Genomic DNA, 17,993 nt, shown 5'->3' on the forward strand with positions numbered 1-17,993 from the left:
GGATTGTTTTCTTAATATCTTTTCCGGATTACTCATTGTTAGTTTATAGAAGTGCAACTGATTTTTTAATTGTTTTTGTATCCAGCTGAATACATATATTTTCTGAAAATACTTATTTGCTGAATACATTTATGCTAACAATTTTTTTTGTGGAATCTTTAGTTTTTTCTACATATGAGATAATGTCATCGTGAACAGAGATAATTTTACTTCTTCCTTTGTGATTTGGATTTTTTCTAGTTGTTTTTCATGTATAATTGCTCTAGCTGGGGCTTCCAGTACTATGTTGAGTAGAAGTGGTGAGAGAGGGCATCCTTGCCTTGCTCCTGATCCTAATGGAAAAGCTTTTAGTTTTTCACCATTGAGTATGATGTTAGTTGTGGGCTTTTCATAGATGGCTTTTATTGTGTTGATGTAGTTTCCTTATTATTTTGTTGAGTATTTTTATTATGAAAGGGTGTTGAATTTTGTTAAATGCTTTTTCTGTGTCTATTGAGATGATGTGATTTTTATCCTTGTTCTGTTAATGTGGTGTGTTACATTGATTAATTTTCGTATACTGACCCATCCTTGCATCCCAGGCATGAATCCCACTTGGTCATGGTGATGATCCTTTGAATGTGTAGTTGAATTTGGTTTGCTAGTATTTGTTGAGGATTTTTGCGTCTGTATTCATCAGGGATATTGGTCTATAGTTTTCTTTTCTTGTATTATCTTTGTCTGGCTTTGGTATTAGAATAATGTTGGCCTCATAAAATGAATTTGTATGTGTTTCCTTCTCTTCAGTTTTTATGAAGGGTTTGAGAAGGACTGGCATTAATTCTTCCTTTAATGTGCGGTAGAATTCTCTGGTGAAGCCATCTGGTCCTGGGCTTCTCTTTGTTGGGAAGTGTTGGGTTTTTTTGATGAAGAATATTGTCCCTGAGCCAACATCTGTGCCAGTCTTCCTCTACCTTGTATGTGGGGTGCCACCACAGCTTGGCTTGATGAGCAGTATGTGGGTCTGCACCCAGAACCTGAACACAAGAACCCCGGGCCACTGAGGTAGAGTGTGTGAACTTAACCACTATGCCACCAGGCTGGCCCCTATTGGGGGATTTTTGATTTAGTCTGCTCAACATTTATAGGTCTGTTCAGATTTTCTGTTTCTTCATGATTCAGTCTTGGTAGGTTCTATGTTTTTAGGAATTTGTTAATTTCTTTGGAGTTATCAAATTTTTTGACATATAATTGTTCACAGTTTCTTATAATCCTTTTATATTTTTGTGCCATCAGTTACAATGTCTCTCTCACTTCTGATTTTATTTATTTGTCTTCTCTCTTTTTCTTCAAGTCTAGCTAAGGGTTTGTCAATTTTGTTGATCTTTTCAAAAACCAGCTCTTAATTTTATTGATTTTTTTTCCTGTTCTCTATTTCTGCTTAAATCTTTATTATTTTCTTCCTTCTACTAACTTTGGGCTTAATTTTTTTTCTTTTTCTAGTTCCTTGAGGTGTAAAGTTGGGTTCTTTATTTGAAATCTTTCTTCTTTTTTAATGTAGGCATTTACTGCTATAAACTTCCCTCTTAGTACTGCTGTTGCTGCATTGTATAAGTTTTGGTATGTTGTGTTTTCATTTTCTTTTCTCTCAATGTATATTCTGGTTTTCCTTTTGATTTCTTCTTTGTCCCGTTGGCTGTTCAGGAGTGTTTTAATTTCCACACAGTTGTGAATTTTCCAGTTTTCCTTCTGCTGTTGATTTCTAGTTTCATTCCACTGTGGTCAGAAAAGATACTTGGTATGACTTTAATCTTCTTAAATTTGTTAAGACTTGTTTTGTGACCTAATGTGATCTTTCCTGGAGAGTGTTCTGTGTGTACCTGAAGAAAATATGTGTTCTGCTCTTGTTAGGACTTTCAGTACATGTCTGTTAGATCCATTTGGACTATAGTATTGTTCAAGTCCTCTTTTTTTTTTTATTAATCTATCTGGCTGTTCTGTTTACTATCGAAAGTGAGGCATTGAACCTACTATGAGTGTGTTTCTGTCTATTTCTCCCTTCAGTTCTTTTGATGTTTCCTTCATGTATTTGGGTGTTCTCATGTTGGATATGTATGTATATTTACAGTTTTTATATTTTCCTGGTGAATTGACCCTTTTATTATTACATAATCTTCTTCTTTTTCTCTTATGACAGTTTTGGACTTAAAGTTCATCTTGTGTGATTTAAGTGTGGCCACTCTGCTCTCTTATGGTAACCATATGCATGGAATATCCTTTTCCATCCTTTAACTTTCAGCCTCTGTGTGTCCTTAAATCTAAAATGAGTCTCTTGGGGGCTGGCCCAGTGGCACAGCGGTTAAGTTTGTACGTTCCGCTTCGGCAGCCCAGGGTTCAACGGTTTGGATCCTGGGTGCAGACATGGCACTGCTTGGCAGGCCATGCTGTGGCAGCCGTCTCACCTATGAAGTAGAGGAAGATGGGCACAGATGTTAACTCAGGGCCAGTCTTCCTCAGCAAAAAAGAGGAGGAATGGCAGCAGATGTTAGCTCAGGGCTAATCTTCCTCAAAAAATAAATAAATAAATAAATAACATGAGTCTCTTGTAGATAGCATATGGTTGGATCTTGTTCTTTTTCATCCATTTAGCAAATTTATCTTTTTATTGGGGAACTTAATCTATTTACATTTGAGTTAATTACTCATAGGGGAGGATTTACTATTGCCATTTTGTTAATTGTTTTCTGTGTGTCTTACACCTTTTTTCTTCCTCTTTTCTTCCCTTGCTGTCTTCCTTTGTGTATCATGGATATTTTATAAATGACATGCTTTGATTCCTTTCTTGTTTTCTTGTGTGTATCTTCTATGGTTATTTTCTTTGTGGTTACTATGGGGCTTACATAAAATCTCCTATATTTATAACAGTGTATTTTAAGCTGATAATTTAACTTTCAATTGCAAACAAACTCTTTTCTTTTACTTCTCTTCCCCCTACACTTTGTTATTGATGTCACAAATTACATCTTTTTATATTGTGTATCCATTAACATATTTTTATAGTTATTTTTATACTTTTTCTTTTAAATTTTATACGAGAGTTAAGAGTGAGTTACACGCCACCATTACAGTATTACAGTGTTCTGTATTTGTCTACATATTTGGCTTTACAGTGAGCTTCATACTTTCGTGTTGCTATCTAGTGTCTTTTCATTTCTACTTGAAGGACTTCCTGTAGCATTTCATGTAAGTCAGGTCTAGTGGCGAAGAACTCCGTCAGCTTTTGTTTGTCTGGGCTAAATCTTCATTTTTGAAGGACAGTTTTAGCAGATAGAGGATTCTGGGTTTGCACTGTTTTTTTTTTTTTTTTACTTTCAGCGCTTTCATCCACTTTCTCTGGCCTGAGGGACTCTGCTGAGAATCCACTGATAGTCTCATAGGGGCTCCCTTGTACCTAGTGAGTCATTGTTCTCTTGCTGCTTTCAAAATTCTTTGTCTTCGAATTGACAATTTGATTTTAGTCTTCATGAGATCTTCTTTGGGTTCATCTTTTTGGGGTCTGTTGGGCGTCTTAAATCTGGATGTCCATTTCTTCCTCCAGATTTGGGAAATTTTCACCCATTATCTCTTCAAATAAGCTTTCTGCCTCATTATCTCTCTCTTCTCTTTTTGGGATTCCCATAATGTGTATATTGGTCCCTTTGATGGCATCCTATAAGTCACTTAGGCTTTTTTCATTCTTTTTCTTTTTGCTCCTTTGAATAATTTCAGATGACTTGTCTTCAAGTTCATTGATTCTTTCTTCTACTTGACCAAGTCTACTGCTGAACTCTTCTGTCTCTTTGTTGATATTCTCATTTTGTTCATGCTCTTTTTCCTTAGCTTGTTGATCATCTTTATGACAGTTATTTTGAGTTGAATTTTTTGTCAGGTAATTCACATATGTATATTTTAGAATAGGTTTTGGGAGATTTATTTTGTTCCTTTGCTTTGTCTATGTTTCCCAGTTTCTTGTGTCTTGTTACTTTGTTTTGGGATCCATGCATTTGAAAAAACAGCCGCTTCTCAGAGGCTTTACAGGCTGGCTTCATAAAGGGAAAGGCTGATGCTCCTGCACCCCAGAGTCACCAGTCAGCCCAGCTGGAGATTCTGGGGGCCTCTTAAATCTTTTCTGTGGCTGCATCTTCTCTGCACTTTTGGTTGTAAATTCCCAACTAGAGACATTTTGCCAGTTTCTTTTTCATTAGTTCATAATCTCTTGCTTTCTCTTGTATCTGTGGTACTGGAGGGCTTCTGGAACTACAGTAGGCTACCCGTTTCTTTGTTGTTCCTAGTGGCCCCCAGGCAGCTAGAGTATTCCAGGCATCAGCACTCCAAGTCAGGCAAGATAGAAGCCAGTCCCTCAGGCAACCTCTTGCGAAGCTGAATGTTGGATGCATGCTTCCCTCTTTCCTTTCTCCCCCAAAAGAGAAGGCAGTGAGCTGTACTGGCCTCTTTCTGCTTTATTGTGGGTCCTCTGGAACAGCAGCAAGCTGCCCAGCTGTTTTTTGTTCTCATCAGTCTCCGGGCATCTAGAATGTGAGGGCTCCCATCAGCACTCTGAGTTGGGTGAAACAGAAACCAGTCCCTCTGGGAGCCCCCAAAAAGCTGGAACATTGGATGCACGTTTCTCCCCAGAGAGAAGCTGAGAGATGGGTGTGTCTCCTCCTTTCTCCCAGGGGAGGGGTAGTGGTGCATGAGTGTGTGATAGTCCAAATCATCACCTTTGTTCTTAGCGACTCCCAGCCTGGTGCCCTTTCTTGTCAGTGCTTAGATTTAGCCAAGATGGAAACCAGTCCCTTGGGCAGCCCCCAAGAAAGTCTGGATGTTTCATGTACGTTTCACTCTTCTCTTTCCCTCCTCAGGGAAAAGCTAGGAGTTGGGAGTTTCTTTCTCATCATGTGGTGCTGAGCCAGGGGGAGGGGCTCTGGCAAGTGAGTGCCATGAATTTCCTTCTTGCTTCAATGTGGCTGGTTTTGTGCTCACCAGGGGTGCAGGTACTTAACTGGTACCTGGATTTCTTACAATTCGTTCACGTTTTGTTGGTGAATTGGTGTCTCCATGGGGAAAGGATGGTCTTGCCTCCTATTCTGCCATCTTGCTGACGTTACCCTCTCTGTATGGCTAATCCACTCTCATGCTAAGCTGTGACGTTCTGGAGTGTCTACCAAATGCCCATACATTCAGTAAGGTCCTCCAAACTGGCCGGTAGAAATTTTAAGAACTCCCGGCCCTGTGTGACCTTTCCACTTATTGTGCTTTCCCTGGAAGTTGTTCTTTGGCCTCTTAGATTTTTCACCCTGGGTATGTGCAGATTTTCGTTCAGTCATAGAATCCACTGGATCCATATTCATATTTCTGGAGGTCTTCCTGATTGTAGCCTCTTTCTTTCTGGAACTCTGACCTGCAAGTTCTAGCTACCTGGATCCCCCTGAACTCTAGCTTTTGTTTCTTCAACTAGCAAGACCGATTGGCTCTTTGGCTTTCCTCCCTGCACTGTGGTCAAGAAATTGCCTCCAGGCAGAAAGCTTGGGCTGTGGTAGAATTCCTCTCATTTCTGTATTGTCCACAGTCTGAAAATAGTTGTTTCGTACGTTCCCCCAGTGTTTTAGTTGTTAATGGAGGGAGGGTAATTCTGGACCCTGTTACTTTCTCATAGACAGAGACGGAAGTCCCTTCTGTATATTTTAATTATGTGCTTTTAGGGAAGAAAGACTTTACTTTTTATTAATTCAACGAATTCTACTTAGCTGAAGTATTAGCCTTTACTGCTATTCATTTTTTTTTTTTTTGCTTGCTTCTTTGTCACTTACAGTTGTTGCTGATGTCATTCTTCATCTAAGAGGCAGTCAGTGGAGGGTACTTTCAATATTGGTAATTTATTTTATGAGCACTTATTTTTCACATTGTACCTCTCCTGATCTGGTAGGCCTTTTCTACTAACCATCAGATGTTACAGGTTCCCTCAAGGCTAAAAGTTGCTCTGGGTCTGTAGTATTGTTTTAATGACACAAAAGCCCCCACAGCTTAGTAGGAGCCAGATCTACTTATCATATTCTGCTATCATCCTGGGTTGACTAGAATTGGTGACCCAGAATCCTGGCCACTTATTGTTGCTCCTTAAACATTGCAGGATTTACCATTTTAGATCGCTTTATTCTGTTTTGCTCTGTTTAGTGCTTTGGTCATGAGTAATGAACACTGCATTTGCAGTTCTTCTGTTATTGAGGTTTTAGTGAGGCACATTGGCAAAATGCAGGTGTTTTAAACCGATACAGATTCATGCTATTACAGAGGCCTTCTTAGGGGAGAGGGAATGGACTTACACCAATCCATAAAACACCATGAAATGAGAAATGTTCTCACTAATAGATTGATAGGCTCAAGTGCCAGTTTTCTTTGCACTTACACAGTTTTTCTGACTTGGTAACGGAAGATGCTTAAAATATTAACTTGTAGATGAAATCATTGGCTGGTAGACACTGTTTAATTTAATTGCCATTATTTTAAAGATGGACCAGCAATCATTTTTCTTTTCCTTTTGTGGATTTTGATTTACAGAGTTAATCGAGGCTTGTGTTGGAATAAAAAGCTATTTAATTTCATTTTTTTAACAAAAAAGAAGTATGAAATATTCCATTTACTGACCTTTGCTAAAGTAAGAGGCAATATAAGATTCTTTTTGGCAAATAATCAATGTGTTCCTCTTTTATATTCTTATGAGGCAGCACTGTCAAACAAGACAGGGGAGAAGAGAAATGGCTATACATGTAGATGGGCCGTAAAATTATGCAGGACTGCACTTGCGGAAGTGCTGGAGTGCTGGTCTTTGGCTGGAGGGTTGTTGTCTTATCAGCTAACTGGTCACTTAACACTAGAACTGGAGGCAGAGGACAGCCTTCTCAGCTTTCCAGAACCTCCTGTTCTTTTCAGACTGGGAACTGGATTTTCTGCTTTTAACTGGACACTTCAGAATTATTTTTGAAATGATTCGTTTTTTCCATAAAATCCTTAAGATCGTGCACAAAAAGGATTAGTTTAAGTTTTGGAAATTTGCTTTGTGCTCTTTGGATGCTAGGCTCTTTTGAAATTTAAAAGCCAGCAGATTGCCGTGTCCCGTTTGAGATGAGACATGTCTCTACCCCAAGGCTTGAAGAATTCTGTGAAGTTCCCCTTTGCTTCGTTGTTGTTCTACCCTCCCCTGCCCTGCCCGTGTGGTTCATAGTTGGGCTCTTGGGTGGAAAAACAAATTTCACAGGTGATTTAAATAAAGTCACCTAGGAATACATGGTTCAAAGCTCTTCAACTGCTCTATTTTGATTGGAATATCATGGTTGCTCACTAGAGAATAAATTATGCTGGTCTGCATTCACCAACATACATTTGGTAGTTGCAGACTAATAGACTGAAATTAAGCCAAGGGCTGATCTACTTTGGATTAGCGTCTGGTTCTCCATATTAAAAAACAAAACACGTACAAGATGGAGAGGAGAAAGTGGTAGCTTCATTATATATACTCCAGTAAGTGTGATCCTATTAATTAAATATTATTTATTTCTACTATATAAGTATATATAATTAAACATATTTTATAAACAAATTATAGGCATTTTAAGTAAGTAATTAAAAATATGTTAAGAGCCTGGGCTTCCGATGCTTGTGTTTGCCTCCTGTTAGCTCTGTGATCTTGAGCAAATTGGCTAAGCCCTGTGCTGCGTCTTCCTTGTAAAATGGGACTGATATTAATACCAACCCTAGGGTTGCTGTAAGAATCAAAAGAGTTAATACATGTAACATGCTTAAAGTGGAGCACAGTGAGTGCACAATGTTTTGTTAAACCACCTGAAATTGCCAATAGTTGTCCTTTTTGACTTACCAAAAATGACAATTTCATATAGTTCAACCTAATAGCAAAAACATATTAATTTTTTAAAAATAATTATTGTTCAATCCGAATCACATATTATGGATGTGATTTAGTGGCTAAAATCCATTGAATCAGTTTGACTCGGGGTAGGGCCTGGGAATCTAACAAAACCAACAATAATCTCCCCAGGTGATTCAGCTGAGCAGCCAGGTGTGGGAATGCCTGACTTGTAGTATTGCATACGAAACGTCTTATAGTGTGAAGAGAGTAACATTGACGGTCAAGAGAGTGAGTCTGGAGAGGAATTTTGCCTCAGAATGAATCATGCCTTGAGTCTCATCTATATCTGAGTTAGGTGATTTAGATGAGACTTTGGACTGTGGACTTTAGAGCGGATGCTGGAATGAGTTAAGACTTTTGGGTCTGGTCGAATGAGATGAATGCATTTTGCAGGTGAGAGGGACATGGATTTGAGGGGGCAAGTGGTGGAATGCTATGGACTGAATTGTGTCCCCACAAAATTCATATGTTGAAGCTCTAACTCCCAAAGTGATGGTATTTGGCGATGGAGACTTTGGAAGGTAATGAGGTTTAGATGAGGTCCCGAGGGTGGAGCCCTCGTGATGTGGATAGTGCCCTTATAAGAAGAGACAGAGACAGCTTGTCCTCTCTCCTCTTGCCATGTCGGACACAGTGAGTAGGTGGTCCTCGACAAGGCAGGAAGAGAGTTCTCACCAGAAATCAACTATACTGTCACCTTGAGCTTGGACTTCTAGCCTCCAGAACTGTGAGAAAATTGATTTCTGTTGTTTAAGCCACCAGTCTGTACTATTTTGCTATGGCAGCCAGAGCTAAGATACCTAATTCCTCTCTCCAGTCCTTTGTATCATTGCTGTCGTTCATTTCACTTACACACAAGCATATATAAGTATAGATAATCTAATACTTTGTTGCTGGTGTTATTTTGAACAAACTGTTATCTGTTATATTGATTAAGAATATGAAAAATAAGAGTTTTTCTTTTACCTTCACGTATTCCTTCTCTGGTGCTGTTCCTTTCTTCATGTAAATCCGAGTTTCCGAGCTGTATCATTTTCCTTCTCTTTGAAAAACTTCATTTAACATTTCTTGTAAGGCTGGTCTACTGGAAGCAAATTCCCTCAGTTTTTATTGTATGAAGAAGTGTTTATTTTTATTTCTTTTTTGAAGGATAATTTCTCAGGATATAAAATTAGAGGTTGGTGGTTTGTTTTTTTTTTTTAAAGATTGGCACACCTGAGCTAACAACTCTTGCCAATCTTCTCTTTTTTCTTTTCTCCTTTTTCTCCCCAAAGCCCTCCAGTACATAGTTGTATATTCCAGTTGTGAGCGCCTCTCGTTGTGCTATGTGGGATGCTGCCTCAGCATGGCTTGATGAGTGGTGCCATGTCCGTGCCCAGGATCTGAAGCTGGGAAACCCCGAGTTGTTGGAGCAGAGCGCGTGAACTTAACCACTCGGCCACGGGGCTGGCCCCTGTTGGTGTGTTTTTTTCTCGCAAAACTTTGAGTATTTCATTCCACTCTTTTCTTGCTTGCATGGTTTCTGAGAAGTTTGATTTAATTCTTACCTTTGCTCTTCTATAGGTAAGGTGTTTTTTCCCTCTGGCTTCTTTCAAGATTTTTTTATCTTTGATTTTCTTCAGTTTGAATATGATGTACTAAGTTGTAGGGGTTTTTTTTTTTTTTTTTTCATTCTCCTGCTTTGTGTTCTCTGGGTTTCCTGGATCTGTGGTTTGGTGTCTGACATTGATTTGGGGAAAATTCTCAGCCATTATTGCTTCAAATATTTCTTCTATTTCTTTCTTCTCCTTTTTGTATTGCCATTATGCCTCTGTTACACCTTTTATGGTTGTCCCACAGTCCTTGGATATTCTGTTTTGGTTTTTCTTTTTCAGTCTTTTTTCCTTTTTTGCTTTTCAGTTTTGAAAGTTTCTATTGAGATATCCTCAAGCGCTGAGTTCTTTCCTCAGCTGTGTCCAGTCTACTAATGAGCCCATCAAAGGCACTCTTTACTTGTGTTACAGTGTTTTTTTATCTCTAGCGTTTCTTTTTGAGTGTTTCTAAGGGTTTCCTGCTCTCTGCTGACATTACCATCTGTTCTTCCATGCTGTCTACTTTGTCCATTAGAGCCTGTAGCATATTCATCATAGTTGTTTTAAATTCCTGGCCTGATATTTCCAACATTCTTGCCAAAACTGACTCTAGTTCTGATGCTTCAAACTGTTTTTTTGCCTTTTGGTGTGCCTTATAATTTTTTCCTAATATGAGACTTGATGTACTGGGTAAAAGGAACTGCAGTAAATAGGCCTTTGGGAATGTGGTGGTGAGGTGTGGGGGGAGGGGAAGCATTCCGTAGTCCTGCCATCAGGTCTCAGTCTTTTTGTGAGCCTGACCCTGGGCTGTGAACCTCACAGGTGCTTCTCAGTTGCCATTTGTTTGTTTCTTCTGTCCCTTTGTGCCCCCTCCCCCCCACCTTAGGTGGGACAGGATGGCTAGAGGTAGCTGGAGTTGATTATTTCCCTTCCCCTGGGTCCTCTGGGCTCTGATAAAACCCCACTAGAACTGGCTCTGGTAGAATAGTTTCTCTGGAGGGCAGGCCTTGTCAAGGACAGAGGGCTCTGGTCTACTTCAAAATGATTGCTTTCCCCTCTTGCTGCAGAACGACTAGGGGATTGTCCTCCAATAGTCACTGTGAGAACCTGGTAGAACTCTTGGTGCTAAAATTTGCATAAGTGTGAAGCCCCCGCATGTCTGAGTCTCTCTGGAGTTTTAAGTCTCTGACCTGTCCACACTGAGCCCCCAGCAATTCATCAGTTACAGTTCAGGTTTTCCTACCCCAGCACTGGTTCCAGCAGAGCTTCCTTCTCTGGTTCCTGTGGATGTTTCTGCTCGTGGGTTCTTGCTCTGGTAAATTGTGATTCCCTGTATCCAGCTTGTCTGTCTCTTCAATTTTGGGGACAGCAGTTTGCCCTGTGATCCCACGTTTCTGATGGATCTAAGAAGAGTTGTTGATTTTTCAGTCTGTTCAGCTTTTTACTTGTTGTTAGATAAGAGTGACAACTCCCAAGCTCCTTACGTGCCAAACTGGAAACCAGAAGTCTCCCTTTATTCGTCTTTGCTTCTCAAAGAACTTAACCTGTTGCCTTTTTCCTTTTTTTTTTTTTTCTGGTGAGGAAAATTGGCCCTGAGCGAACATCTGTTGCCAGTCTTCCTCTTTTTTTTTTTTCTGCCCAAAGTCCCAGTACATAGTTGTATATCCTAGTTGTAGCTCCTTCTAGTTCTTCCGTGTGGGATGCTGCCCCAGCATGGCCTGATGAATGGTGCATAGATTTGTGCCCAGGACCCAAACTGGTGAATCCCCAGCCGCCAAAGCTGGATGTGTGAACTCAACCACCACACCACTGGGCTGGCCCCTGTTTTATCCTTTTTATAGTGTGTTGTTTCATTTTCCTCCTGTATGCTCTTGTTCAGGCAGGCATGACTTGTTCATTTCCTGGTTGTTTGTCCCTGAAGTCATACTGTCTTCTCCTTAACTGATCTGAATCCTTTTTAATGAGGCCCCTTCACTCAGCTGAATTTGGGCTAATACGCACTAGCTACCAGTAAGGTACTTTTCTATTAGTCACTGTTTTTTTCTTTGGGAGATTATTTTACACTGCCCGGAGTGTGAAGAATTTAGTTAATGCTGATTTCCTGCTTAAATCCTCAGAACTTAGGACACTGAATTGTACTGTAATTGCCTCACTGCTTTCTTAGCTCCTTGAAGTCAACAACCTTCCCTCATGTATTGTTCTTTTCTTAGTGCTTGCCACAAAAGGACTTGTTAAATGTGGCATGATGGGTGTCATTTACAGAGTTAGGATGTGGAAATCCCTGATTTGATAACCTGGGTATATATTATTTCTTAACAAGTGTATATATCTTATTTCAAAATCTATATTTTAGAATATCAGGCCATAGAGATAGCTGACTTGTTTATACAGTATCCATCCCAGGTCTTACATGTATGTTTCCTGCATTTACAGATGCAGGATACTGAGCCTGATGCATGTTGCTTATGGAGTTGTGATACCCTAGGGACTCATGATTCTTATTATTTAATATGTTTCCCTGTCCTGAAGATGCCTGTTTAATCACATTTGCAAACGTACATAGGTAGAGTAGAGGTACTAGAATTTTGAGATTATAATGCTATACATTAGGTGATGGAAATATTCTAGGGCTTAGGTCAGATTTTGTTTAAAAGTCAGGTTCCTGTATTATTAATATAGCTTAACTAATTTGTTATGTTGCATTTATGTTTTTGCAGACTGTTCTCTCTGTATAAGAAAATTTCTGTCCTATAAGACACAATGTCCAACTTGTTGTGTGGTGAGTTTTTCTTTCCTTTTTTTTTTTAAACTTATTGATTGGTGCAAATATTTCTGCTTTGTGTGTACATAAAAGCCCAAGGGAAGATGTGTAATTATTGAATTAAGCTATGTAAAAGACGTTTTCAGAAAAGACCTCTGAAATACATGTATGGAGAATTTGGCGTTGTTTGATGTTTTATTCATATTTCTGATAACCTAAATGTATTTTAAGAAATGAAAACTAATTTTCAGATCAGGATGTAGCACTTTCTAAATCTTATGGCCCATGTTTTTTGGCTGCTGATATTTATAATTTCTCACATTGGGTGGAAAATCTGATGGTAGGATTAGTCATTTGCAAATGACCAGCGTAAGTATTTGTGCAGAAGGCAAGGATTCATGGCCATTGGGCTGAACCCAGCCCGACTGGTCTCTTTCCTCTTTCCCAACCAGGCCTTCAGGGAAAACATTAGGAAATTTGTTGTTGTGGTTTCTGAAGCATTTCAAGTAGTGGAAATAGGTGAAAAGGGAAAGAAAACATAAGTTGGAATAAAGAAAGAAGAAAGAGACAGTAAGGTCTAATAGCAAGGACACTGGGACTAGTTAAAGGGTTTGAGTTCTAGTTCAGCACCTCTGGTAGGTATGTGGTGTCAGGATGTCATTGAACTTCTCTGAACTATTATGTAAGAACGCTACGTAAGAAATGATCCAGTTTGTTTCTTGAGCCTAAGCTCTTTATGATTCATGGTAGACTGCCTTTGTCAAGATGGTATCCTCATGGAGATAAACTGCATACCATTCATGCTAAATGAGTACTGGATTTATCATTTTCCTCTTGTGTTCCTGAACACCAGTCTTGTTTTTAAACTCTTTTTGAACACCTGATGTCTCTCCTAATATTATCAATTAAAAGAACAAACATCTCTCTTCTGCTTTTCCGGAGAAATTTTTGGAAAAGCTGAGTGCTGGCATTTTGAAGGATTCTTGCTCGTATTAGGTTTTATCTTCATCAGTACAGAGTGTATCTGATTTTACCAGATGCTTTGGAGAGCTTTTCTCAGCCTTCCAGTCAGCAGATACTGATTCACTGTTTTAAGACTCCATGTTAGTATGACATAACTGAACTTTATTTTGAGGCTTTCCTGGAAGACCTAGTGGGGTGGGGAGTCTCAGGAGAGTGGGTCACATGTTTTCAAAATGAGATTATGACAAGTTAATTACTGTTTCTGACCTTTTCCCATCTCTTGTTTTTCTTTTCTAGACAGTCACAGAGCCGGACCTGAAAAATAACCGCATATTAGATGAACTGGTAAAAAGCTTGAATTTTGCACGGTATGATTTAATTTTGTGACTAACCCCTAACTCTTTTTGCCTTTTATGTGTGTCCCCTCTTTACTGTGTGCACTTTGAGGGATTAGGGAATGCAGGGTTGCATATTTTGGGGTAAAGAATGGAAGTGACAATAGTCATTAATCACACATGGACAATCTAATGATAATAGGATTTTCTTCCTTAACAGAAATTCACCTGTTATGGAAAACAAGAGTTAAAGTGCAGATTTGAGCACTTTCTTACTTTGGGTACTAGAGAGATACTCCAGCTTCATCTTTCAGTTTTCCTGTCCCGGCCCTGGAACCAACCATTTTTCCAAGGAGCCCTAGTTCCTTTTGTTGGAGAATGGTATTTAGAAATGAGACTCTGGAGCTGGGCATGCTCACTGTTACTCGGGTGTCATTGCTTCTAGGCCCTGTCAGTGGACAGAGCTGGGTAACATATGGAGGTGTACATCTGTGTATACTAACACATGTATACACACATATCTATAATTGTTTCTGTGTCTGTTGTATATTAATCCATTAATTCTTAATCTGATTTACTCAGCATGTATAAATTGATGTGGCATGTAAAATATGTAATTGGTACTTTGTAAAGCTCAGAAATATAGCTTTCCTTCTTAGTAGTCAAATGCATGATGGTGAAAGTGAGTTTGGTCACCCAAAGGGATATGAAAAGGTATGTTTACCAAACAATATCTTGAATTATTTTTAATCCTGCAAGTCAAGCAGGAATTTTTATTAGGAACATACTATGTTTATAGTTAACTGTTAGGTGCCCACGTACTTAATTGTATGACTTCTAGGCTTGTTGGGACATTCTTGGAGGTACAGTACATTGCTTCTAAAAATGTAAAGAGTTTTCTTTCAGTAGAATTGCACATTTGTACTTTGGTTGGTATCCTAAAAATGATCAAATTTAGTACTCTGAACTCTCCTAATATGACATTCTAGAAATTAGCTGGTTAGTTATTTCCCTAAGCAATGTCTTAAAAAGGTGATATACTTTCATAGACTAAGAAACTTTGAGATACTCTGATTCTCATAATTAAAGATACTGCTTTTCTTTTCTTTTTCTTTCTTTCTTTCTTGGTTTTTTTTTTTTTTTTTGGTGAGGAAGATTTGCCCTCAGCTAACATCTGTTGCCAATCTTCCTCTTTTTGCTTGAGGAAGATTGTTGCTGAGCTAACATCTGTACCAATCATTCCTCTGTTTTCTATGTGGGACGCTGCCACAGGAAGCCTTGAGTGGTGTGTAGGTCTGCACCTGGGATCTGAACCCATGAAGCACACTGATTTAACCTCTGTGCCACCGGGCTGGCGCCTGCTTTTCTTAAGTCCTTCAACAGGTAGATTTTGAAGTCTGTGAGAAAGGATGGAGCCATGTCTTTAGAAAGGAATTTGTTGGCTGCTTGATTTTCTCTGAGACAGTAAAATTGTGTCTCAAGGCTTACTTGTTTTCTTCAGCTGGTACAGAAAGCATAACAACCTCCCTGCTAGGAAAGAGAGAGCATTACAAAGAATAAGATCTGTTTGTTGAAGAGAAGGGATAGGTATCTCTGGGGTCACAGACCTTTGGAACTTAAAGGGAGGCCTTGGGATGATTGAGCTCTCATCTTCCCCCCGTCCCTCCCAAAGGAACAGGCTGTTTCATTATTCGGTGTAGTGGGTGTAGTGGGGTGGGAAGCATTCTTTGTAGAATTGGGATAGATTTTATCATTTGCTTCTTTCTCTCTTTGCCTTCTCCTTGGAGTTTCTGTTCTTGGAATTGCCTTATGGTGGACATTTCTTGGATTGGTTCTATCTAAAGTGTTGTGGTACTTCATTTGCAAAATTAATAAGGGTGAAATTCAAGCCAGTCAATTTCGTTTCCTGTGTGAAATCTGGTTTAAGATTGTTGAGGGAGGAAGTTTAATTTTATGACAAAAATGTAAGGTATTTACATTATTTGTTGATTTCATTTCTTTTCATCTTTGCTATCTGTCATTGTCATGACATTATGATTTTTAAAAATTTAATATTCTAAACTAAATAATAAAAGGTATTGGAAATTACTTCAGAGGTTTTCAGACACAAAGCTGACATTCAGGTCTTACATTTTCTTCTAACTTGTTCCTTTTATTGTCAAAGAACAAGAACTTTTTTTCTTGACTCAATTTTATTTAAAATAATGTTCTTAAGACATTGTTATGTTGAACAAAATGTAATTAGAATATTTGTGTGTAAGTTGAACATCATTCTTGACCTAAGTAAGAAAATATTGTTTCTGTATTTTTGCATAGCTGCCAATCTACATCTATATGATTATTTTTATGAATCGAGAATGTAGACCATCATTTACTGCTTTGGGTTATCTACCCTCAAGGTATGAATTTTTCTCCAATTACTTATTCCAAGGTCAAGAATTTAAGCATTTTAGATGATAATTGTAATAGGTAATTCCCTTAGCATCTCATAGGACTATGTAGAATATAATTTCACCTTTTCCTGTGGTGTAGTTTAAAGCATGCTGGCTTTGGATTCAGGCAGAACTGTGTTCCTGTCCTGGCCCTGCTAGTTCTGATGTGCTTGTGATCAAGATATTAAACCTCTTTGGCCTCTGTTCCACATGTGAAAAATGGGAATAATATTGTTCAAACCTTGAGGGATTGTTGTAAGGATTAGAAATGAAGAGTTATACTAAAAGATAACCAGCATAGTATCTGGAACAAAAGCACCTAAAAAAGATTCCTATCATTCTTACTATCTTATGTATTTTACCTATATTTATACAGTCATATGCCACATAACAACGTTTTGGTTGACGATGAACTACATAGATGATGGTAGCCCCATAAGATTAGTCCCATACAGCCTGGGTATGTACTAGGTTTGTGTAAGTGTACTCTCCGATGTTCACACAGTGACAAAATCACCTAATGGTGCATTTCTCAGAACATGTCCTTGTTAAGTGGCGCATAACTGTATTGTGTTGTCCTTTTATATGTTGATGCCCTAAAGTGGTAATAAGAATTTGTGCTTGCGTGGGCCTCTGCCTGTTTAACCTAATGGTCCTAGAATGCTGTTTACGTGTGTCAGATGAGAAGAAGCATTTGCAGGGATTTTACTAGTTACTGAAGTCCGTGAACTTGATTACAAGGGTTTTATGACTTCTCCTGTCTACCCAAAGACCTATTTTGACTCTTGATTCTTAGCTGCATTCTAACGGGGTTAGGTTATTGTATAGTTAACAAATGGGGAAGATTTTCCTCTACTTTACTGAGTCACAGGTACTTACTCAGAACAAGAAAACATGTGGAGGGGAATTTATTGGGCCGTGTCTGGGATCTAATCTAGTGTACTTCCTAACTAACTGGGTGACCTTGAGCAAATTAGTAAACCGCTTTGGGACTCTATCCATCTGTCAAAATGAGCGTGTTGATTTATCTCTAAGGGCCTTTCCCAGCTCTGAAAGTTCATAATTCATCCAAAAATACCTGAGTGTCTATGAGGAATGCTGTTAGGCTTTGTAGTACCAACTCACTTTTATATAAATACATGGGAGTGATGGAAATTAAAGGGGAAAATTACCAGTGCAGTTTAACTCTATCAAATTTGGAATTAATATTTTTACGCAGCTCTTTTTTAAGTTATATGAATTGCCATAAGCAGTCTCATGATTTTAAGGACCATTTGTACTTTCATGGCTTCCAAATTTCTGTCTTCAGCTAGATCTCCCCTCAAAGCTTTAGCCTTATATATCCAACTGCTTATTTCACATCTCTGCTTGGACCTCCTGAAGGCAAGTCTTGCTTGACCCGGTCAAAACTAAACTCCTGATTCCCCATGCTGCTCCCCACTCTCCTCCCCAAATCTGCTGCTCCCACAGTCTTCCAGCTCACTAAATGGCAGCTCTGTCCTTTCATTTGCCCAGGCCAAAAACCTTGGAGTCATCTTGACCAGTCTCTTTCACACTTAATGTGTCAATCTATCACTAAATCCTGTTTATCTTTAAAATACTTCCAGAATCTGACAGCTTTTCATCACCCTACCAGTATCATCCTGGTCCAAGCCCACATCAGCTTAGATTATTGTGATCACTTGCTAGTGGTCTTATTTTTGCTTTTGCCCTCTCACAGTCCTTCTGAGGGCAGCAGTGCTAGAGAGAACCTTTAAAATAAGAAATCAGGTTGTGCTTAAAACTGTCCAGAGGTGCTTTTCCATCTGACTTGGAGCAAAACCTAAGTCCTCTCAGTGGCAGTCTCTGCTCCTTACATAGTCAGCTCCTTTTCTGACTTCATCTCCTACCTCTCACTGCCTTGTTGTTCAGCTCCAGTTGCGCTGGCCTTCTTGCTGTTTCTCAAACATGTTAATCACACTCTGACCCTAGAGACTTTGCACTTACCTT

General features: G+C 39.0%; 1 protein-coding gene across 12 annotated transcripts in view; it reads left to right on the forward strand.

Moving 5' to 3' along the window:
* The window catches only part of RAD18 (RAD18 E3 ubiquitin protein ligase), a 161,013-nt gene that overhangs the window by 14,780 nt on the left and 128,240 nt on the right, over positions 1-17,993 (forward strand). For 5 of the 12 annotated variants that reach the window (XM_023620038.2, XM_005600404.4, XM_001495792.5 and 2 more), the window contains exons 3-4: positions 12,231-12,292; positions 13,535-13,605. In XM_023620038.2, coding sequence (XP_023475806.2) covers positions 12,231-12,292; positions 13,535-13,605 — 133 coding nt within the window. Of the gene's footprint in view, positions 1-12,230; positions 12,293-13,534; positions 13,606-15,888; positions 15,972-17,993 lie in introns of all 12 variants that reach the window. The other 7 variants (XM_070238544.1, XM_023620039.2, XM_070238549.1 and 4 more) reach the window with 4 other exon arrangements.

The sequence above is a fragment of the Equus caballus genome, chromosome 16 (genome assembly GCF_041296265.1).
Source record: "Equus caballus isolate H_3958 breed thoroughbred chromosome 16, TB-T2T, whole genome shotgun sequence".
In the NCBI taxonomy this organism is placed as follows: Eukaryota; Metazoa; Chordata; class Mammalia; order Perissodactyla; family Equidae; genus Equus; species Equus caballus.